The sequence below is a fragment of the Pongo pygmaeus genome, chromosome 18, assembly GCF_028885625.2.
Source record: "Pongo pygmaeus isolate AG05252 chromosome 18, NHGRI_mPonPyg2-v2.0_pri, whole genome shotgun sequence".
Taxonomy (NCBI): domain Eukaryota; kingdom Metazoa; phylum Chordata; class Mammalia; order Primates; family Hominidae; genus Pongo; species Pongo pygmaeus.
Window position 1 is genome coordinate 31,694,064 of NC_072391.2, and position 22,647 is coordinate 31,716,710.

The 22,647-nt window shown below is 55.7% G+C and overlaps 2 protein-coding genes across 7 annotated transcripts; one reads left to right on the forward strand and one right to left on the reverse strand.

Annotated features, from left to right (window-relative positions):
• Nucleotides 1-29: 29 nt before the first annotated feature.
• HIRIP3 (HIRA interacting protein 3) lies at nt 30-3,228 on the forward strand. Of its 3 annotated transcripts, XM_054454511.2 has the most exons (7): nt 30-671; nt 749-869; nt 995-1,109; nt 1,369-2,309; nt 2,411-2,579; nt 2,662-2,760; nt 2,849-3,228. In XM_054454511.2, exons 1-7 carry the CDS (start codon nt 607-609, stop codon nt 3,010-3,012), a joined length of 1,674 nt encoding a protein of 557 aa, XP_054310486.2. In that variant the 5' UTR covers nt 30-606; the 3' UTR covers nt 3,013-3,228. The 3 variants fall into 3 exon arrangements, with proteins under 3 accessions (XP_054310486.2, XP_054310488.2, XP_054310489.2); XM_054454513.2 differs by lacking the exon at nt 2,662-2,760 and having other exon boundaries at nt 542-671; nt 2,411-2,661; XM_054454514.2 differs by lacking the exons at nt 1,369-2,309; nt 2,849-3,228 and having other exon boundaries at nt 542-671; nt 2,662-2,761.
• Nucleotides 3,229-3,957: 729 nt separating this feature from the next.
• TAOK2 (TAO kinase 2) lies at nt 3,958-22,452 on the reverse strand. Of its 4 annotated transcripts, none has more exons than XM_054454507.2 (19): nt 21,520-22,452; nt 18,264-18,430; nt 18,008-18,079; nt 17,815-17,916; nt 17,322-17,367; nt 17,096-17,192; nt 16,858-16,971; nt 16,677-16,768; nt 14,429-14,522; nt 14,243-14,324; nt 13,283-13,450; nt 12,853-13,113; nt 12,521-12,682; nt 10,635-11,000; nt 10,352-10,555; nt 9,709-9,948; nt 6,408-6,620; nt 5,251-5,433; nt 3,958-5,169 (listed from the first exon to the last, which is right to left on the reverse strand). In XM_054454507.2, the coding sequence occupies exons 2-19, from the start codon at nt 18,393-18,395 to the stop codon at nt 4,648-4,650; spliced, it is 3,150 nt and encodes a 1,049-aa protein (XP_054310482.2). In that variant the 5' UTR covers nt 18,396-18,430; nt 21,520-22,452; the 3' UTR covers nt 3,958-4,647. The 4 variants fall into 4 exon arrangements, with proteins under 4 accessions (XP_054310482.2, XP_054310483.2, XP_054310484.2 ...); XM_054454509.2 differs by lacking the exon at nt 3,958-5,169 and adding an exon at nt 5,570-5,674 and having other exon boundaries at nt 5,300-5,433; nt 21,520-22,310; XM_054454508.2 differs by lacking the exon at nt 3,958-5,169 and having other exon boundaries at nt 5,294-5,674; nt 21,520-22,310.
• Nucleotides 22,453-22,647: the final 195 nt, after the last annotated feature.

A 22,647-nucleotide genomic window follows, 5' to 3' on the forward strand; every position in this document is an offset into this window, starting at 1 on the left:
GCCAGGACTACAACTCCCGGCGTACCCCGCTCTCAGGCGGCGTCACCGCACGGGCCGACCTCCCGGGGGACACTGGGACAGGAGCGCGGCGGCGAGTGGCTGCGCTAGGGATGGCGTAGCAGCGACGCGGTGACGCCACAAAAATGGCGGACGCTGGAAAGCGCCGTTCCTGACTCTAATGTACTTAGACACTTGAAGCCACAAAAGGATTTATCCCCGAGGTTCCTCGTCTGCTCGCGAGGATGCCTTTTCTCTTCTGCCTTGCGAAATAACAGCAGCCTAGCTGGTGCCCGTGACCAGGGAGGAAGGCAGCGTCGCGGGCTGATTACGTTTCACCCAAAGGGTGCCGGCGCCGAATTGGTTTCTAACGAGAACTTTTAAAATGATCCGTTCCAAGAAAGGGTAGGAGCCGCGAGACCCTCCAACTGCCCAGGGAAAACAAGTCTCGTCTGGCAAAGTTCTCGGCCCACGCGGTCCGCGGCCAGGGGCCAACGGTCCCTCGCCCCACGTTGCCGCAGCACTGCGCGTGCGCGAGCCGCTGTCAAACGCGCTGACGGAGGCCGAGAAGAAAAAAAGGCGGGAGCCGCCAATCCCGGGTTGAGCAAAATGGCGCGGGAGAAGGAGATGCAGGAGTTCACCCGTAGCTTTTTCCGAGGCCGCCCGGACCTCAGGTGCCCAGGGGGTTGAAGATGGGGTTGGAAAGGGCGCGGGTGGGACGGGACTCCGTCCTCACACCATGTCCCTGCAGCACGCTTACGCATTCCATCGTGCGGCGGAGGTACTTGGCTCACTCGGGCCGCAGCCACCTGGAGCCCGAGGAGAAGCAGGCACTGAAGCGGCTGGTGGAGGAGGAGCTGCTGAAGATGCAGGTGTGCCGGGCCGGAGCCTGGGCCGCGGGAGGCGGAGGCGGGGCTTGCTGCTGAGGAGGAGGGGCCTGACGGGGCGCGGTGAGCGCAGCCTTGGTGCATAGTTTGCCCTCTTGGCGCACACACAGGTGGATGAAGCCGCTTCCAGGGAAGACAAACTGGACCTTACCAAGAAGGGCAAGAGGCCTCCCACCCCTTGTAGCGACCCGGAGAGAAAAAGGTTCCGCTTCAATTCAGAGTCGGGTTAGTGCTTCCTCCCTGCTGTGGGGGCCTTCTGCATCGTTGGTTCACTCAAGAAGCATTCACCACGCGTCTCTTATGTCCCCAGGCGTTAGATGAGGGAGCAAGGCCAGTGAGTCAGGAACCGGGAACAGCGAGTACAGATAGCTGTTTCCTGCTGCCCCTCCAACTGTCAGGGCAGGGCTCGAGGCAACCTATCTGAAGTGAAGGGAGAAGGGACAGGAGGAGCCTGTCTCAACCTTCTCTCCTCTCCATATTCCAGAGTCCGGCTCTGAAGCCTCCAGCCCAGACTACTTTGGACCCCCAGCAAAGAATGGGGTGGCAGCAGAAGTCAGCCCAGCCAAAGCGGAGAATCCAAGGCGAGCCTCAAAGGCAGTTGAGGAGAGCAGTGATGAGGAACGGCAGAGGGACCTGCCCGCACAGAGGGGAGAGGAGAGCAGTGAGAAGGAGGAAAAGGGGTACAAGGGGAAGACTAGGAGGAAACCTGTGGTAAAGAAGCAGGCACCAGGCAAGACCTCAGTCAGTAGGAAGCAGGCCAGGGAAGAAAGTGAGGAGAGTGAGGAAGAACCCGTTCAGAGGACAGCAAAGAAGGTGGAGGGAAATAAAGGAACTGAAAGCCTGAAGGAAAGTGAACAGGAGAGTGAAGAGGAGATCCTAGCTGGGAAGAAAGAGCACAGAGAGGAGGAAGTGCGGGAGGAAGAGAAAGAAGAGGATGAGGAAAAGGGGGATTGGAAACCCAGAACCAGGAGCAGTGGCCGGAGAAAGTCAGCTAGGGAGGAGAGGAGCTGTAAGCAGAAAAGCCAGGCAAAGAGGCTCTTGGGAGACTCAGACAGCGAGGAAGAGCAGAAAGAGGCAGCAGGCAGTGGGGATGACAGTGGGAGAGATAGAGAACCCCCAGTGCAGAGGAAGAGTGAGGACAGGACCCAGCTTAGGGGTGGTGGGAAGAGGTTGAGTGGAAGCAGCGAGGACGAGGAAGACAGTGGGAAGGGGGAACCCACAGCTAAAGGCTCTAGAAAGATGGCCAGACTGGGCAGCACCAGTGGTGAGGAAAGCGACTTGGAGAGGGAGGTAAGTGACAGCGAGGTGGGGGGAGGCCCCCAGGGGGAGAGGAAGAACCGCTCTTCCAAGAAGAGCTCCAGGAAAGGCAGGACACGAAGCTCCTCTTCCTCCTCAGACGGAAGTCCAGAGGCCAAAGGAGGGAAGGTGAGGGTGAGGAGGGGTGGGAGGCCACTATTAGGGAAGAGGGGGAGACCCTGCCTCGGGCCCAGCAGGCTTGGCCTTCAGCTGCTGTCTTTCCTTGCTAGGCTGGCTCAGGTCGCCGTGGAGAGGACCACCCAGCTGTGATGAGGCTGAAGCGCTACATTCGGGCCTGTGGTGCCCATCGAAACTACAAGAAGCTGTTGGGCTCCTGTTGCTCACACAAGGAGCGCCTGAGTATCCTCCGGGCAGAACTGGAAGCCCTAGGCATGAAGGGTGAGGCCCAGCGTGCCCTTGGGGCTGCAAGAGAGGGCCTTGCTGCTGGGGAGGAGAGGATCACCAGCTTCTTCTGCCCCAGGTACCCCTTCCCTAGAGAAGTGTCGGGCCCTGAAGGAGCAGAGGGAGGAGGCAGCTGAGGTGGCCTCCTTGGATGTTGCGAACATCATCAGTGGCTCGGGTAAGGGGTTTCCTCTCACTGCCCAGGAGCAGATAGGTGGGGTTGGACATTCTCAGACATCTGATCTCTCGTTTCCCCTTTCCCCTAGGCCGGCCACGCAGACGTACAGCCTGGAACCCTTTAGGAGAAGCAGCACCCGCAGGGGAGCTGTACCGACGGACCCTGGACTCAGATGAAGAGCGGCCTCGTCCCGCACCCCCGGACTGGTCACATATGCGTGGCATCATCAGCAGTGATGGCGAGAGTAACTGAGCTCTGCCACCCCCAGGAGGGACTCTTGATACATGTACAAAGCATACATAGCACCCCTTGCCGTGTCTGTGGAACAGAAGCAGCTTCCTTCAGAGAAGACTGCAGCTCCCAAGGACACAAGCTGTTGGGGATGCTACTTCTCAGCTTCACGCTCTCCATTTAAGGTGTTTATTTTTTAAGACTCAATAAAGGAGTGTTTGTAATCACCTCATCAAATTTGGTCCCCCATTCTCACCTCCTGTATTTTGGGCCAGGAAACTGAGCAGTAGTCACTGCCTCCACCTCCTCCCCTGGCCTGGTTCCCTTTAATTTCCCCCAGGTTCCTGGAAGAAGTCCCTGCCTCCAGACCTTGTCATCCAACAGCCACCAGACCCTGTTGGAGAAGGGTGTGTGGCTCCTGTGCTGCCAGCCTGCCCAGTGGCCCCTCTGCTTTTAGCCTAGTCTGATAACCTAATGCCCACTTGGGAGGGGGATAGAATGACTTGAGGGCAGCCAGTGCTTAAGCCTTCTCCCTTAAGCAAACAGCCACTTTGTCCACGGGCTGTTAGCCTCGAAGAGGTGGGGAAAAGCCCAGACCTCCTGGGCCAGTCCCAGCCCTCTAGGCCTCTGGCTATAGGCCCAGCCTCTGCAGTCACATGAGGTCTCCACTGAACTCTGGCGGCTGAGGCTTGTGGGAAGATGTGAGCATGGAGCTGCCCGGGGTCTGTGTGGGAGGGCAAACCTAAGAATCTTTGAAGCCAAAGCAAAGCAAACAGGAATTAGAGGTCAAGGGGTTGAAGACCACCTTTGAGATCCGCAATCTGGTCACACCTGAAGTCATTAAAATCACTGAAATGTTTAGATACACAGCCCAATAAATTCTCTTTTTAAAACACAAGCAGTACTATTTACTGGCCACTGAGCAGTCCTTCACGCACACCAAAGACAGAAGGGTGAGTCCTGAGATCTGTTAGAATAACCAACAGTTTATTAAAAGCTTGCCTGGGGCTCTGTGCCAGCCCCACAGCTGAGAGGGGCTCCCACGACTGCCCCCCAGGCCTGGGAGCAGCCCCTTCCAAGGTCCTTCCCTTGTTTCCCCGCCCCAGCCCTGATCCCAATTAAAAAAAAAAAAAGATAAAGGACAAGACGGCACAGGACGTCAGACAGTAACAGGGGAAGAGACCCAGGCATCCTGACCCCAAGACCCCATCCTGATCCTTCTTGCCAGTAAGGTGGCCTCTCATTCTCCCTGCCTCAGGCCCCAGACCTGCTCTGTCCTGTGGCAGGTCTGAGGGCCCCACTGTGAGGGTAGTATAATTCTCTGAATATAGTATGTCTAGACCCACCCTTCCCCTCCCCCAGGGGACTAGATGAATATTTGACACGCACACCTCCCTCCTTTCCTAGGTGGCGGAGGGAGACCCTGGCACCATGGTAGGGAGGCGGGGCTCCCAGGCAGCCTTGAGGCACCTATCCCCAAGCTGGCCCTGGGCCACTGGCCAGCCCCAAGAAGCTCATGAGATGAGGAGGTCTGAGGGGAGCTGGAGCCTACATCTTGTCCCCTACCCTCGCGGGGGCCTCCAGCTCAGTGCCCTCCAGGGTCAGGCTCCACCCACCCCTGCCCTGCCCAGCTCATCTGCTCCTCCCCGCTGCACTTCAGGAATAGAAGTGGGAAGAACCATTGAGGATGTGGGAAGCGACACTGGTGCTGCGGCTCAGGGGCCCAGGCACCGCGGCAGCAGGGGGGCCCACATTCTCACTGCCACTGCCTCCCGAGGCTGCCCGCCGCAGGGGCTGGGGGCTGTTTCTTAGCAGCAGCAGGGCTCCGCCACGGGGTGTCCCACTTTGTGTGGGGGGCCCCAGCCAGTTTGGGGGGCCTGGGGGAGCCAGCAGAGACGGCTGACGCCAGGCTGGAGGGGGCATGCCTGGTGGAGGAGGGCCGTGGCTCCAGTGTGCCCCAGAACGGGGAACGGGACGGGAGGGCCAGGCTGGGGCAGGGGGTGGAGCGGGATAGCCCTGGGCAGCAGCCTCAGCCGGGATGCCCCCCAGAGCCATGCTGGAGAAGCCCAGCCTCATGCTTTCCGCATCGAAGGCCTCGATCTCACGGGCCTGCCGCTCAAGCAGACTGCGGATTCGCTCGGAGCGCCCTGTCTGCAGGGCCAGCAGCTCCTCTTCCACCTTGGGGCATCCGGAACAGAGGTTAGAGTCGGGGGCAGGAGCCCACCGTCCCTCCCCAGTCCGGGAGGCTGGGCCCCTTACCCGCTGCTCCAGCAGTGCCCGCCGCAGCGCAACCCTCTGCTCCAGCTCCCGCAGCTCCCTCTCGTGCTGGCTCTCTGTTCGGATCTTGATCTTGCTCTGGTAAGCATTGAGCAGCTCCAGCTCCTGTTGAAGCTGCTGCCGAAGGGCCTGGAACTCTGCCTCCTGGGTCTCATCAAGCCGCAGCTGGGGAAGATGAACAACCAGTTGTAGGGATCTCCTCCCCAACCCCCACTATCCTCCCCTGCCCCAGGTAGGCCTGGGCCCTAAGGTTTCAAGAAGCAGCGGTCTCAACATCTATCAGAATGGAAGATGGTCATACCCTGTGGCACAGCAATTACACTGCAGAATCTATCCCCCAGGTATACTTGCACATGTGCTCGAGGTGTTCACGGAAGCGTTGTGATAGCAAAATACTGGAAACAACCTAAATGTCCACCAATAAGGGATGGGTTAAATAAATTATGGTACAGCCATACCATGGAAAACTCTATGCTGTAAAAAAAATGAGACAGGTGTACTGACAGGGGAAGATGTCCAAGAAATATTAAGTGGAAAAAAGAAGTTACAGAAAGTAAATGTAAAGTATGATTCCATCTGTGTTTAAAATTCATATAGTTTTTCAAAATGTGCACTGAAAAAATACAAAATACAGTTAATTATTAAGTTACCTGGGAGAGGTGGGACTGGGTGAGAGAACAGCCTTGGGTGGGGCGTTTCCACTCTCTACCCTCTCCGCACATTTTAAGTGGCCCATTCCAGTGTTAGGTGTGATCATTTTTTTAGAACAGCAACTTTCAAAATCCTCCAGAAGTCTGAGCAAATGGGCTTGAGGGCCACACTCACTTTAATCTGCACCCTGTTTACCCATTAAACTAACTCAGGCCCAGGAAAAAATAATAGCCACTCTTTTCCTTGGTGGTTCTTGGGAATAGGCACATGGCTTTGTCAAGACCTTAAGAAAATACTAAGAGAAAGAATAAAACCACTGAGGAGAATATGAAATAAATCATTGTGGAGAACACAAACAGAGGGAGAGTATGTGAGTTTCCTAAGTAAAAAAGCCCCAGCTCTGCGCATGCCCTGCACCGTCCATTTCTCTAAAGCAAAGTACAGAGCCCGGCCTCTAGCGCACTCCCTCCCTGGACCCCAGGCCTCACCGCCTGTGAGCTGAGCATCTCTGAGATGGACTGGTCATACTGCTCCGCCAAGATCGCCAGCTTGCGGGTCTGCTCTTCCTTGAGCCGCTTAAGGAGGCTCTTGTGCTGAGCTTTGGGTGTGGTCTCCAGCAAGTGTGCTCGCAGAGCCTTGTACTGCCGAGTCTGGATCTTACACGTCTCCTGGAACTGCTTCTTGATCTGCAGCTCCTTAGACTATGCAGTGGACGGATCAAGGGGAGATGGGGGCAGCGGGGAAGAGGAGGAGGAGGAAGAGGAGGAACAACCAGGGGAAATGGGGAGAAGAGAGAGAAGAGGAGAGGAGACAGAAGCAGAGACAGGGAGAGGGAGAGAAACAGAAAACATGTTAGACAGAGGGGGTGGGGGGAGCTGTATACAGACAGACATGGAGAGGTGGGATCGTGTTGAGAGAGATCAGGAAGGTCTCGATGGGCACGAGATGCAGAGAAGACAAGAGGTTCCAAGAGCACGTGCACGGAGTTGGGTGCGATACCCACGAGAAAGAACATCGGAGTTACTGGACAGGGAACTGAGGATCTTGGAAGCTCTGACCAGGCAAAGAGGGAGAGATTGTGACCTAGAGACAGAAGCACGTGAGCAAATATGAGAACGTGCACGAGAACAAGCGAGAAGAACCAGTCACACAAAACACCCGTGAAGAAAGCAACACGACTAAGGACAGACACAGGAAGTCCCAGGTCCAGCAGCTCAGGGAGGAAGGCAGGGAAGGAAGAGAAGCACCGAGCTGAGAAATGGGTAAGAAGGGCTGCCCCATTTTGGGCCACAGAGAAGAAAGGGGCAAAGGAGGTGGCCAGAAAGGGCCTGACAAGTTCAATCGGCCAGCAGCTACCACCCTGACCAGATCCGCATTCCAGCCCGGCCCCTCACACACTCAGCTCCCACGCCAGGCCCACACTCAATCCTGCTGCCACAGCCCTCATACTCCGCCTGGTTGCCCCCAGCTCAGCACCCCCTACTGTGGAGGGTCTGCAGCCCCGTCCCCCAACCCACTAGGGTAATGCCTGATGCAGGAGAGCAATTTGGTCCCCTGCAGCCGGGAACCATGGAGGGAACGGGTTGGGAGAAAAGGCAGGGGATGAGGAGACTAAGGGCCTGGAAACTAAGACCTCTGGAAGGCACCCGCAAACAGGCGCTCTGTGGGACCAAGAAGTTCGGTGAAGTTCTACAGGGGCCCAGACCCCAGAGCCGGTGGTGGTCACGGTGCAATGAAGCTATGAAGGCAGAGAGCATGAGGCTGAGGAGTGAGAGGGGCTGAGATAACGGAGATGGGGTGAAGAGGTCATGGAGCCGGGCCGAGGGTCAGCCTGGGGGCATACCGGGGAGGCTAGGCGGCAGGACAAAGCAGACAGAGGCAGCCTGGGCCAAAGGCACAGTTCCGCTCAGATATTTTATTTGTGTTTGTCTTTTTCTTTTTTTGGTGGGGGGAAGGGGACAGGTTGGAAGGGAGACAGAAAAACAAAATCAAAGAGGAGAAAAAAAACATGACTCTTCCCACCCTCCACCACCCCTGGCCCCAGGCCTGAGTCAATGAGGGTGAGGATGAGCACACACAGCGGGCGAACAGCAATAACTTAGGGGAGGAGCGCCAGGAGAACACAGAGTGACTGCTGGACTCCACGGCTGAGGAGGCTGCCTGTCTAGAGGTCCGAAGGGCTAGGGCTGGGGTGAGTGAGCAAACTGAGGAAGGTGGGTGAAAACAGAGGACTAGGGACTGGAGAAACTTCACTGAGTCGTGGGAGATAAAGTGCTCAATGCTCTAGATTTGGGCTGGAAGGGCTAGAGTCAGCTACCTCCAGGGGGGCAGGGCCCGGGACTGGCGGGTGCGGGACCTCCGCCCGGCTAGAGTCCCTGGCAGCGGCTGGCGGGAGGCAGGGGGCCCTAGCTGGCGCTGGCTGCGTGGTAGTAGCCGGGGGATTCGGGTGGGCCGTTCACCCCGAAGCAGGCCCCAGCTGGCCAGTGTGTGGATGGCCCACGGGGGCAAATGGGATGCTAAACCCTGGCTGGCCCGTGCCAGACGCCAGTTCCAGCCCTTGCACAGGACCCAGACCCTTGCCAACAGGGCTAATGGGTGTTGGGTGGTGCGGGGATTACGCCGCTGGGGCCCAGGGACGGGCAGGCGGCTGCGGAAGCCATCCTTGTTGGTTTTGGGGTACAGTGCAAACAGACCCCGGTCCCCCACAGCCCCACAGCCCTGCAGGGCCCGGAAGGCCATGGGTGACAGGCGCAGCAGAACCCGCAACCAGAGTCGAGATATGCCCCGGCGCACCCGGGGACCCTGCTGCCGCACCCATCTGCCCCCCGCTGCCATAGCCACCAGAGGTAGAGCTAGGCCTGGCCAAGCTAAGAGCCAGGCAGCTCCAAGGCCCAGGGGCACACCCATGAGGCCTCGGCGCCAGCTCAGGCCCAGGACGGCCCCCAGTGTGGTACCCTGGGCCAAGAGTAGGAAAAGACTGGAGGGCAGGTGCAGGGCTGTACAAAGGAGCAGGTAGGAGGCCCCCAGACCCACCAGCCCCACCTCAAGGGCCAGCAGCGCTGCCTGCAGGCCACCCCCACCCTGGGCTGCCAGTAATGGAAGCAGCAGCAGCAGCAGGAGGGGCAGGAGGCCAGAGGAGGACCCCACTGCAAAGGAGAGGCCGGCCAGGAGGCCATGGGACAGGAGTCCAGGGAGCTGGCTGGCAGGGCAGGGTCTCAGGTGTGTTGGAGGGGGTTCAGGAGGGATGTCGGGGGAAGGACAACCATCTCCAGGATCCCTAGGGGTCCCAATCGGAGCCCCCTCTTCCTCTTCTTCCTCCTCCTCGGGGACGGGAGTCAGTGCTGGGCCCTGGACCCAGCCAAGCTCAAACTCCTCATCCAAAAGACTCCCATCCTCCTTCCCCCACAAGCTCCACGTCCCAGCCTCCTCCTGGCCAACAATGCTCCTCTCCTGGGGTACAAGGGATGGCACCCTAAGCTCCTCTATCTCCTCAGGCAGACCCCAAACTTCCTCATCAACCAGGCTCCCATGTTTTTGTGGACTGGGACTAGGGGCTCCTGATTCTTCCCCCAGAATCCTCTGCTGCTTGGGCTCCAAAGTGGCCCCTTCCTTTCCCAGAATCCTTCTCTCTCCAACTGCTTCCTCCTCCTCGCCAAGCATTCTTTGGCCCAGGACTGCCTCCTGGCCAGGTGAGCAGGGCTGCTCTTCTATAGGGGTGCCTGTGTTGGGTGGGCCCAGAGCCCCAGGAATGGGGAGTGGGAGGCCCGGGGGGCGCTGGCCTGCACGTACTTTGAGGCTCTTGGGCTGCTGGCGAACCTGGGCCGCATGCTTCTGCCGCAACTCTTGCTCACGCCGCTTGTTGTACTCCAGCTGGTTGCCCAGCTCCGTCTGGTGCTGCAGGCGGGTGAGCTCAGCCCGCGTGCGCTGCACGGCCTGGAGCTGCCGCAGCTCCAGCTCCCGCGTGGCCTCGTGCTGCCGAAGCAGCAGTGCACACTCCAAGTCTTTCTGGGTCTGCTTCTTATTCAGGTCCTGAGGCAGAAGAAATGCAGGGCCCAGGGCCTGGTCAGTATCAAGGAAGTGAGAGGCCAGGGCTCCTTGGCAGAGGGAGCTGGGGATGGCGGAAGAAACGCAGGGCCCGGGGCCTGGTCAGTATCAAGAAAGTGAGAGGCCAGGGCTCCTTGGCAGAGGGAGCTGGGGATGGCAGGAGATGAGGGTGTAGGGGAGGCAAGCTCCTCCCTGGCCTGGGAACAGAGGCCTAAGGAAATTCTGGCAGGGTCTGTTGGGGATCAGAAGTAAAAGGAGCACTGAAGCAAAGCTGAACTGTAACACTCGAGGGCCAAGGAGAAAGAAGACAAGAATGAGGCAAATGGAAAAGGGTGGGTCCCTGGGATCCACCAGTGAGCGGGAGGGGAACGGAGATTGGGATGCCTACCTCCCGCAGCAGGTCCTGGTCCAGGCTGTGCCGAGCCAGCAACATCTTGCGCTTGTACTGGCGACACTGCAGCTCAAAGTACTGGCGCTGCCGCCGCAGCAGCCCTGCCTCCTCTTCCGCCTGGCACTGCTGGAGCTGCTCCTTCTGCCGCAGCAGCCACTCGGCCTTCTCCCGCTTGGGAGTGCTGGGGTTCTCCTGGAGCTCCTGGGCGAGGGCAGAGGGAAGCAGGGTCAGGACCCACCGGGCTCGCTAGCGGCTCCGCCCCCAAGCAGCCCTAGCTCACCTCCTTCAGCTGTTCCTTGCGAAGTTTGTAGGTCCGCTTCTGTGCCTCCAGCAGGGCGGCCAGCTCCTTCTTCTGCTGCCCAAGGATGTGCTGCTGGAACTTCCGCTCCTCGGCCTGGGCAGCTCGTGCCTCCTTCTCACCGATGGCCTGGTGCCGCCGGGCCAGCTTTTCTGCCTCCGCCCCAAAGCCAGCCCGCTGTGCCTCAAGCTCCCGCTGCAGCCGTGCACTGTGCTCCTCCCGTTCACCCCTCAGCCGTGACTCCAGGGCCAGCAGCTGCTTCTGGTGCTGTCGTCGCATCCGCTTATAGCCGCTCAGCTGCTCCCGCAGCGCAGAGTCCTGCTCATGCTCCTGGATCTGACGGCTGACCTGGGGAAGGAGAGAGGGTGAGAGCTGGGGCTCAGCCTGGCCCCTAGTTAATTAACACAAGGGGTCTTCCGTGGGGAAGAGCATGGGTTTTCAACTCATGGGTTTCATTCTCATTTAACACCTTCCTCACACACGGCTACTCTAGCCTGTTTCCTCAACTGGATAATGGTGATATTATCTACTTCACAAGTTGGTGTGACCGAATGATAAAAGGTGGCGAGCACAGGGCCTGGCACAAAAGTAGGAACAATCCATACTAATTTGAAACAGTGAGTCAGACAGACCTGGGATCAAATCCCAGCTTTGCCACTTACCAAGCATGTGATCTCAAGTAAGTTAACTTCTCAAAGCACCAGTTCCCTCATCTGTTAAATGGGGAAATAATACCTCCTCACAGGGGCTGTGGGGTAAGTTCGGACTCTATCTAATAAGTGTTGGCTTCCTTCCCCTTAAGCAAACATGGTCGGCCTATCACTCCCCAAGTATTGAGCTGGGATCGGGACCACAAGATGCTGGAATAACAAGAACACTGGGCTTGGACACCTTCATCCAAAGTCTGATCTCAGGTCTCATTCTCAATTGACTCTATGAGTGGCTCTCAAACTAGTCCCGGCAGCCAAGCCCCTGGCAGTCAAGACCTCTCTGCACAGTACCGCATGGGATCTGAAGAATTGTTGGAACACAACCAGCACCAAGCAGAGGCCATAAGAACATACTAGACTGAATCAGTGGCCTCTAAGGGGATTGTTGACGCTCAAATGCAGCTGAGCAGGAATGTGATCTAAAGGCTTATTAAAAACATGGATGAAAAGCTATGTTTTATGAAAGGCCTAAACACTTTTTCCTGTGAACTGAGAAAGATTGCCATGAGTTGATTTTAGGAGAGGATTAAGGGCCTGCTTACAGGAGCGGAGAGCCAGCAAAGGCACTGGGCCAAGTGGCCCCTCTGAGCCACAGGTGCCTCATTTCTCCAATGGGATCCTACCCTTTCCCTCCCAGGGGGGCTGGGAGGGTTAACACAGGCCTGTGTGTAAGCCTGAGAGCTAACTGCTGGCATGAGACAGATACCCGAACACCATCCCTGCCCTCTAGGGCACAGAATCCGGCAAACCTATCATGATGCTGTTGAGGACCACCCAAGCACAGGGCACCCCCAGCACTGGACACCCCCAGCACAGGGCTCCACAGGCACAGGGCTCCCCCAGCACACAACTGTGAAGCACCTGACTCACCAGAGGAGCCTGGGAAGGCAAACCAGGAGATGTCAGTTAAGTCAGGCCACAAAAATGGAGTAAGAGTCTGCCAAGCTAGAAACACCCAGATTGGGCCATATGACCAAAACAGTCTGCTGGGAAGAGGAGGGAAGCGGGAGGGTTAAGGGGAGCAGGCAGGAGCGAGCAACAGAAAATGAGGGTAGAATCCAGACTCAATCCCATGCCACAGGGAGGAAATCATTTCTAGACTTAAAAAGACTTCAAAAACAGACAGCGAGCAGGCTGAGTGAGGATGGCTACACTCACCAGGGAGGCAGTTCGGATGGTGGCAAAGTGGTCCCGGTTACGGCAGTAGGCCCGGCGGCGGGCGGAAGAGGTGGTGGAGGTGGGAGCTGGGGCTGCAGGCGGCTGGAGAGGGCTGGGGGTTATCTCTGGCTGGTAGGGGTCATCGTATAGGTTGTCAGAGCCCTAGAGGGAGATAGAAGGAACACCCAAGGCTCAGAGGCCACTGGGTCCAAAGAGAGCTACCTGAGGACAGCCACTCAGACTCAGAGGAGTGCTGCACTTGGGGAGGGAGGGCGAAGACCCAGGCGGTTCTAGAGCAGGTGGCTTGGGTCCCCCAAGGGTGAGCTGTGTACCGGCAGCCGGTGGATAATGGAGCTGTGAGAGGTGACTGTGTGCTCCCCCTCCTGCATCATGGCCATCTCCCGGGCTTCAGGGCCTTCCTCCTCCTCCTCCTCTTCCTCCTCTTCCTCCTCCTCTTCCTCATTGTCTGAGGCATCTGCTAGGCTGTTGACGGAGCTGCTCTGGCTGGAGGCGCTGATGGACATGCTGGGCACTGAGTGGCTACTCTCGAGGCTGGTCAGAGTCCCGGCCCGGTGCATGTAGGGCTCGGCCTCCTGCGAACAGGGCGTAGGCTGCTGGGCAGGGAAGGGGAAGCCCTGGGGCGTATGCATGGAGGTAGCATGGGAAGATGGTGGTGTGAGTAGGGCTGGGGAAGGGGCCAAGCAGCTGCAGGGGCAGGCACACATGGGGGATAAAGAGGGGTGTCAGGGCAAGCTGGGTCACCTCTTCCTCCTCTGGGGCCTCGGCACCAGGGCCGTTGGGTGCCTCTTGGAACAGGATCTTCTTCATCTTGCGGTACTGCAGGTTGTCCAGCTCCCGCACGGCATCCTTGGTCCTCTGGATCAGGTCCATGATGACTGTGGGTGGCCGCTCCCGGAGCACAAAGCGGTGCTGGGGGAAGAGGGCACTGAGGTCTGCTGCCAACTCCCCTTCTGCCCTTAACCCACAGCCCTTGGCATTCCCTCTGGCCTAAGGCACTCTTCTGGGGCCCACGCCCACCACGGGTTGATGCTGGCCTTATCCCAAGCCCTTCTCTCACAATAATTTTCTGTACCACCCAGTACCTACTCCCCAGACTCTTCTTCCTCTAAGCATGGCTGACAGGCAGGGACAGTCAGGAGAACTGGATTCTCGTCCAGCTCCTCTATTAAAGGGCTATGTGACCTTGGACATGTCATGAGGCCTCTCTGGGCTTCATACAGTATCCTACAATTATAAAACAAGTGGGTCCAACTACATAATCTGAAGTTTCCAACTAGGGTTCCTCAGACCCCCAAGGGTCTGTGAAGGGAATGGGGCTTCTCCATTTTTGATAATTCAAAAAACACCTAAAGGAAATCATACATTTACCCATGATAAGGCTACACAGGCTTTTGGCTTGCATTACATCAGATCAGTGGGGCAACCCTGGTTATCAGACGCTGACCAGAAGCTCTGGCTGGCAATTATATAAATCTTTGATTAATAAAAGATGGGAAAACAGTTTATTACTTAATAAATTAAGGCAGTCTGGTAGACAAAATCTTGTAAAACACAGAGTCCACTGGGCATTGGGGATGGGGTGGGAATTCATCAACGAAGCTCTTGGTGGAGGAGGAACTGGGAACCACTAATTTCCCTGGGGGTTCCTGTGGCTCTAACAAGCTACAGTTCCAGGAGAATGCTAGGCCAGCAGGCCCTCACCTTCAGGAGAACCTCTGAGGTTGGTCTGTCTTGAGGGATTTTCTGAAGACAGGAGTCGACAAAATTCCGGAAGTACTCAGACCTGAAAGTCACAGGAGGGCGGGAGAGGGGTGGGGAAGGCATGAGTCAGGCATCTGTACCCCATGGCCTAACCCCTGGGCCCAGATTCGGAATCTCAGTCCTCACCAGTGTCCTGACTGGAGCACGGGGGATTCGTTCTGTGCAATGTGGTATAAGGCACTCATCGCATTCATGTTAAACAGCGGTGGTTTCCGTTCAGCTACAGAAAAAGGTGAAAGGGAAGAAGGTGAGAGGTGGCAGGGGGTAGAGGACAATGGAATGGAACTGAGACGACTTGGGTTCAAACCCCAATTCCTTGACTTCTTTGCCACATGACCTTGAGAAGTTCCCATCATCCTGTTGCGTCTCAATTAATTCCTTCCTCTGTAAAATACAACACCCATCCTCTCCACTGCACACGGGTGGAATAGGGGTCAAAGAAAATAACATCCACAAAAGCGGTAACGAAGGCAGAAGGACAGCCATTCAGTTATCACCCCAACTAATACTTCTTAGGTGTCAAAGGGAGCAGATAACTTGATAATTGCTATGGGGAAGATAAAAACAAGAATTAGGCCCCGTCCTCAAGGAACTTCCAGTCTAAAAGAGAAGATTAAATAGGACTGAAAAGATAACATCAAAGTATTAACTGGTATAAGAGGGAAACAGGGAAGTGCTGGGAAGTTGAGAGTATGCAGTGGGCCTTCAAGCTAGCATATCTTCAGGGAATTCAGAGAAGGGCTTTGTAAAAAGCCCTGAGATTAGAAAGGTAAGTGCAAGCTAAGAGTCGCTAAGAGTCCCTTGTAGCCCAGACAAATGTCATGTTGTTTTGGCCTAAACGGTGATTTTTAAAATTAACTGCCAAAAGTAGTAATCAAATAATAATACAAGTTTCCAGTTTCTCCTTAAGAATTAGATCTGGTGAAATGGAGTCTACATTACTGCATAACAATGGTCTGGAGATAAGCATTAGCTGCCCTCTTTCTGTGGAAACAGCAATCTCCAGTTTGCCACATCCTTCTCCACATTGCTTCCCTGATATTGACTTAGTATGAGTTGACATTTATAATCAGACTTGATATATTTTTTTCAATAGTAGAGTAGTATTTCTCTGTATCCACATCTCTTCCAAAAACTAGAAATAAAATGGACAGATCTAGCTTTTTCTTATACTTGGGTCTGTTTCTTACATTTTTCATCAACTGTCTGGGCCTGGCATCAAATGGTAAATGGAGACTGTGAAGATGGAGGAAAAGGGCTTGTCCAAATCTCTGACCTCGGGCAGAGGACCCAATACGAACCAAGGCAAGGAAGTGGAAAAGTTCATGACACACTCGGAGGGTGGAGCCCATGAAGGAAAGGGCCAGCATTTAGGAAGCAAAGCCTCTAGGTTGGTGGGAGGAAGGATGGGGTGGCTTCAGTCTTGAAGGCAACAGGGGCCACTCATGGCTCCAAACAGGGAGTGAAATGACAGCACTGAGCTTAGGCAGACCTCTCTGGCATCAGTACTTAAGACAGACTGCAAGGGAGAAGAGACTGGAGAGATCACTGCAGGAGGTTGTTGATAAGAGAAACTAACAGCAACTCTTAGGCAACTGTTTTGTGCCTGGCATTGTGTTGGAAGCTTTATAAAGGTTACCTACCTCATTAAAGAATTGTTTCAATAGTGCTGGCTGACAGAAATGAGAACCTTGGCATGGCTTCAAGGCCTTAGGAACTCACTTGGACCTAACTCTCTGGCCTTATCCTTCAATATTCTCTGCATTACATGCTAGGTTCCAAATAACTGAAGCAAGTCCCAGTTCCCCAGGCCTGCACTTACCTCTAGGCTTCTCACATGCTGTTCTCTCTGCCTGGAAAGCTCTTCCCTACATTCTGCAAACAGCTATTATTTATCTTGCGGGTTGGCTTCAACATTCTCCTACAAGGAGGCCTTTTTCAGCCCCTAAACTAGGTCAAGTTCCCTGTTTTACATTTGAACCGCTCCTGTAACTTCTCCACACAGCGCTCATCACATTGAAAGAAAACATGCCTGCCTGGTTTTCCTAAATCAAATGTAAGTTCCATGAGGGCAGGATTTTCATTCACTGCTATCCCTCCAGAATCACAGTCCATGGCACAGCACATGGTGGGCACTAAGAAAAGATTTAGAACCAGGGTAGTGGACAGGAAGAGATGAATGCTATAAAATCTCTAGGCCTAAGAGCTGGCAGAATTTGCCAGCTGCCTGTATTGGGGCTCCAGGGTAGAGTCACAACGGACAGGAACTTGGAGGCCTGAGATCCCATCCCTAGGAGAAGGGGGTAGTCTGGAGCCTGGGAAGTAACAGGAAAGAATGGAAAAGATGATAAGGGAACAGAGAGGATGTTCTTACCCAGCTCGATGCAGGTTATCCCCAAGGACCAGACGTCCACTTTGCCATCGTACTGCCCCTCATCCATGGCCAGGATCACCTCGGGTGCCATCCTAGGAGAATGGTCAGGAGACGAGATCCTGTCACTCCTACTCCCAACATCCTGGGAGGTCTCTCCACTCACCACCACTCACTCACTCACCAGTATGGGGTGCCCACGAAGGAGTTGGCGGGTGCCATGATGGACGCAGAACCAAAGTCCCCCAGTTTCACTAACCCTGGCTCTGAGAGCAGGATGTTTCCAGCCTTCACATCCCTGCCAGAGGCAAAGTACAGGGATGAGACATGTGTCTCAAGAAAGCTAGGCAGGGGCAGCCCAGCTAAGTGACAGGTGGTGCAGATAGCACTCCCCTCCCAGGCACTGCCGGTGCTGCTTGTACCTATGGATCATGTTGTGGGAGTGCAGATATGCCAGGCCCTGAAGTGCCCCGTGGGTCACAGCTGCGATCTCTACCTCCTGAAGGGGTTTCTTGTGCACTGGAGAGTGAGGAAGAACATCAACCCGAGGGAGCGCAAGGTTGGGACTGGAATAAGCTCCCCTTAACCCTTCCCTATGGCTCCCCTCCTCTTCTCCCTTCTCCACTTATTGGCCTATGAGTCACTTACCTTCTAGAAGGTCAGAAGCTGAGCCCAGGCAATACTCCATTACCAGCTAAGGAAGAGACAAGGGTCAGAGATCAGAGTCTCCCGGGCAGGGACTCAAAACAGAGCTTCCTTGACTGTCCTGTACGCAAGCTATGTCCCCGGGGTGATGACAGGGAGGAAAGGCAACTGGAGACAATGAGGGGGTGGTGGGAGAGTTTCCGGAGTCTGGGCCCAAGACATTCACCACTGACCATCTGAATCCCTTCAAACTCCCATTCAATCTCCACCTTCTCCAGCCCACAGTGACCTGTCCCACCTGCTAACAGCCTGTGTCACTCTGAGCCAGGCTTTTTCTCAGTGGGTATGTCTGAGGACTAAAGCGGTCAAAAGAGACTTCCTCCTTCCCAAGATCCCACAACAGCACCACGAACAGGGACCACCTAAGAGACTGGACCACGATAAGGACGGGCATGAATAGGAGTAAAGATCAGGCCAGAGTCTGGCACCAGCTCACCCAAGCCGTGTGCTCCCTCAGGTAACAGCCCCGGTACTGAATGGTGTTGGGATGCCGGAGCTTCTGTAAGAACCGCACCTCCTTAATGATGTCTTGCCATTTCTAGAGGGTCAGGGTAGGCAGAGGTTACCCAGCCTGCATCTTGAGACAGGAGTCCCCTGTCCCCAACCTGGCTGTATTGCACCTGGCCCACCTCATTGGACTGCTTCCCACTGTAGGACATCTTCTTGATGGCCACCACCTCACTATTCCGGACATCCCGGGCCTAGAGGACCAGACCAGAAGGTGTTGAAGGCCCCATTGAGAGCCGGGCATGGGAAGACTTGCTGGCCCAGCAGAAGAAGGCAGGAAAGACCAGTGTGATGGAGTAGTGTGCAAGGGCTGTTGGGAGGTCCACAGGGGTAGGAAGAGTTCCCATCCCTACTACACTCTCCCAAGACCCAACTCACAAAGTATACGGCTCCAAAGCTGCCATGGCCAATTTCCCGGAGGTCAGAGAAGAGCTTTTCTGGGTCATCCTTGAAGAAGAGCTCAGCCACATCTGGGTCCTTCAGGCTCCCGGCCCGGCCCCCAGCTGGCATGGTGGCCCCTGGGGGCCCTGAGAGTGGTGTCTGGCCTGAGGAATGGAAATGGGACCCTTAGATCAAGGATTGAGCCTTCAGGGAAAGGAAGGGACCCACCAAGTTTCTACCATCTCCTCCCCTCATTCCCTGATGAGGGGGAGGCACTGCTGAGGAAGGGGAGGGGGAGATTAGGAACAACATCAAAGCTCCAAAAAATGAAGTTGCCCTGGCAACCAGATCACGCGGGCTGGGTCCCTGGAGTCCCTAAAACTGCTAGGAAGATTCTGGGAAGCTAAGCATCCTCACCAGCCCCTTCAGCGCTCAACAAGTTCTCATTTCCCTATAGCCCCTGTATCTCCCCTCAAGGATAAAACATTCTGCTTCCCAGCCAGCACTCCAGAGCCCCAAGTGTCCTGTCCCATAAGTCCCATACCCCAACTGTTTCCAGGCACCTTTCTGTTCCCCTTGGCGCTGAGGCCCCCTCCTCCCTCAACCTCTCACACCCTGGAAGAGAACAGGAAATGGCCAGGCCGGAGGCGGTGGAAATCCGTCCATTGTTAGAAGTGGGTACTGGCCCAGAGGAGCCCGCAGAGTCACTCTCAAAAAGGGCAGGGGGAGATCTAGAATGGGAAGAATAGGGATATAAATGGCATCTGGCTATGAGGGCCTCTCTGTGCTCTGGGCCACCTTACTTGTCCTGTCCAATTGCATAAGCATCACACACAGGTACAGGACATTTGCAGGTACAAATAACATTTACTGAGTACCTTACGAGCATTATCTCTATTCAGTCCTCACCACAACCTTATGAAGCAAGTATTATGATTTCCCCTATCTTACAGATAAAGAAACAGGCTCAGCAAGGTTAAATGCCTTGTCCAAAGCTGGTCCTCCATCACTATGATTTCAGAGCAGCCCTTCGAAACAGGCAGGGCAGAATCATGATCACCATTTCCTAGGTGAGGTCACTGAGGCACAGAGAAGAAAAAGGACTTCTCCAAAGTCAGAAAACAGGACCTTCTGCTCCCCGGTTAGGCCTGTGTCCATTACTCTCTCAGCTGTCAACCCAAGCTCAGCTCCCCTCTTGCAGGAAGCCTGTCCTGACCACTCCAGCCATTGGGAAAAGCACCTAGGGCACCCAGCCAAACACCCGGAGAAAGTTCCTGCAGGATACCAGAACCAAAACCCTCAAGGAGATTCCAAGACAGGCTCCAGCCTAAGCACTTGTCAGAATTTAGGCACAAAGGAGCCTTCAGCAGAGCTGGACTCCTGGGGCAGAGTTCTAGCTACTTAAAAGCACCTAACAATTTTAGCATGTAATTTATTCTGTCATGCATTGTTTCCTGTTGTGTTGTTAATTTTGTCTCCTCAGCCCAACTGGAAGCTGGAGGGCAAGGAGGGAGCCTGACTCTCCAGTGGGCCCCCAGGGTGCAGAGGGCTCAGAATAGCCTGGGAGACTGATTGATTGCTCTCTGCTCAGCCCTCAGCAGCTCCCAGGTTGCTCAAAGCAGGCCCTTTTCTCCCTTCTGCCAGCAACAGTGCCAAGCACCCCTCACCAGCACCACACACCCACACACAAAGGCAGGTGCTCTCAACTTGCCAAAGGAATCTTCCTGACCTCTTTACCAACACAAGACCCCAGAATGCTAACCTAGGCCACATGGAGGGGTGCCACCCACTGGCAAAACATCATGCAGGTCCCCTTCCCCATAATAACAACAAACACTTGAACAGTAACCAAGGTCTGTGCTAAATCATAACCACCTTCCAAAACGAACAATGTTATCTCCATTCTACAGATGAGGAAACCCATATCTGTTCCTAAGCTATGCTACCAGTACATCCCATCTGCAATGTACAGCAACAGGGCTTTGACTAAGTTCCTTCCAGTTCTTGGTCTTCTCTTCAGTGAAATGGATTACAGCATGGAGCTGTTGTTAAGATTTTAATGAGATCGCATACCTAGGAACACCATGCAGACACTCAGCATATGGATTTTTCCTTCCCTGCCTCCAAGGTTCCCACAAAGCTTTAATCCTTTGGGGGATCATTCTACCCAACAGCTTGGCTTGAACAGTTAAAAGATGCCACTAGTGCTACCATTTGTCAGGAGAGAGCCCTCTCAGGAATCCAGGCCAAACCCTGGGATCAGGGTAAAGATGAAGGTCACAGTGGATAGAAAACTCCATGAGGCAGAGGCAAAAGCCAGAGGCTCCCATCAGGAAAAGCTTCTGAGTAAAGCCCTCCTGGAAAGGAAGCTCATCTCATCCCCATTCTTAAACCTCACCTCAGCCTGGACTCCTAGGGACCCCTGGCCAAACCCAAACTCAGAGGAAAAGAGATGGCAAGAACCAGGCATGCATCAGGGAAAGATGTGATTGAGGACTTGAGTTCAAATTCTAGTTCTGCCACTGTGTGACCTTAGGCAACCTCTCTGGGCCCCAATGTTCTCAACTGTAAAATGGGAAGATGCCAATAAAAGAGGCCCCCACAGAGTGAATGCGGGGATGTCACATGAGAGAATGGCTGTCAAAGCACTTTGTAAAAGACAGATCATTTGACAAATGGATGAGATTATTGACACCATCACAGCAAGAGGTTGGAAGGTAACTGCAGCTGGGGGAAAACATTGCCAGGCACCTCCAAGCACATACACACACGCATACACACAAACACATATACACACACTTCTTGCAAGGACAACAAATCCAACCAGACCAGGCCTGAAAAGCAGATAAGCAGACCCACCATGGGAATCAGAGGCATGGGAATCAACACCACAGAACAGCCAAGAGAACGGGGCATATCAGGGAGGAGAGGTGGCTGTGAGGGGCAAAGTGAAGGGGAGAAGACTGAAGTGCAAATCCATCTGATTAGCTGAAGCACCCTAGGGTGTGAACCCCGGTGACATCAGAGACCCTGTCACCTGAGGTCCCCCACCAACCAGACACAATGAAGGGAAGAGGAAGGGGAAGGGAAAGGGGGTGGCAACAGAAGGCAAGGCTAGCCAGAGGCTGACCACTGGCTCAGCTGGGCTTCCCCATCCTGAGAGGGCCTACCCAAGTCCAGCTTCTCAGAAAGGCGCACCCTTTCTTCTCAGAGCTAGACACAGGGACCCGCGCCCCTGCACCCCGTGTCTCACCTGGTAGGGGTCACTATGGTGCCCCAGCGCCTCCGCTTCCGCCTGGGGTCCTCCAGCGGCTCTGCCAAGCAGGGAGAGGGGCAAGGAGACCTTTCCCCTTGCCACCTCTTCCTCGGCTTTCGCCCTTCCTGAGGGGCGGGCCCGGGAAGCCTCCCCTGGAGGGGAGGGGGTGACAACCTAATCTGACCTCGCGGTCCAGTCCTCCCCCTCCTCGAGGGCGACAGCTGCCGAATTCCGGATTTCTGATTGTGGGGTCTGAACCCCGAATATCTGAACGGGATGGAGACTGAATCCGATATTTGAACGCCCGGGGAATGAACCCCGGATACTGGTGCACGCAGGGGCCTGAACCCGATATTTGAAATTCTATGAAACAGAGACCCAGGTTTAGAGAGGTTGGGACCCGAGTCCCGGATATGTGGACTATGAGGACTGTTACCCGGGTATCTGAGAAGGGAGGAGGGGCAAAGCCTGGAAATTTGGGACCCAGGGGCCTGAGCTGCAGGTCTTCGGCCACCGACTGGGGGCCCACCCCGAGGACGTCCGGCCGCACGGCCCCTCTCACGCCGGGGTCTGAGGGTGACAGCCCCCACTCCCGCCCCGGCCTCCTCCCTCTCCCTTCTCTCTTCCGAGAATAGCTGAAAGATTGTAGCTAAGGCGCTGCTGACGATCCCCGCGCCCTCTCTGCCTCTCCTCTTCTCCGTCTCAGCCTCTCTCCGCACCACAGCCCCGGTCTCGTCCCGGTCTCCCTCTCCCTCTTCCTCCCAATTCCAAGATGGAGACCGGGCGGGAGCGCGCAGGCGCGGTAGGGACGCCGGGCTTAAGGGGGCGGGGCCGCAGAGGACTCAGCCCCGCCCTCTCTCCTCACTGCCGCGGCCTGGGAGACCAGCGGCCGCCAAGCCCAAGTGCGCGCGCTCCCCGCCACGCGGACCCCGGGCCGGAGAAGGCGGGGAGATGGGCTAGGCTTGCAAGGGGAGGAGCCCGGCACTCTGTCCCACGACTGGCGGTGGACAGAGCTGCAGCGCATGCGCTCGCCCCGCCTTCGCTCTGAGCCCGAGCTTGTTGCTAGGGGAAGCTTTGAGGGGGCGCGGGTGGACGGACAGCAGCGGCGATCTGCGCCTGCGCGCA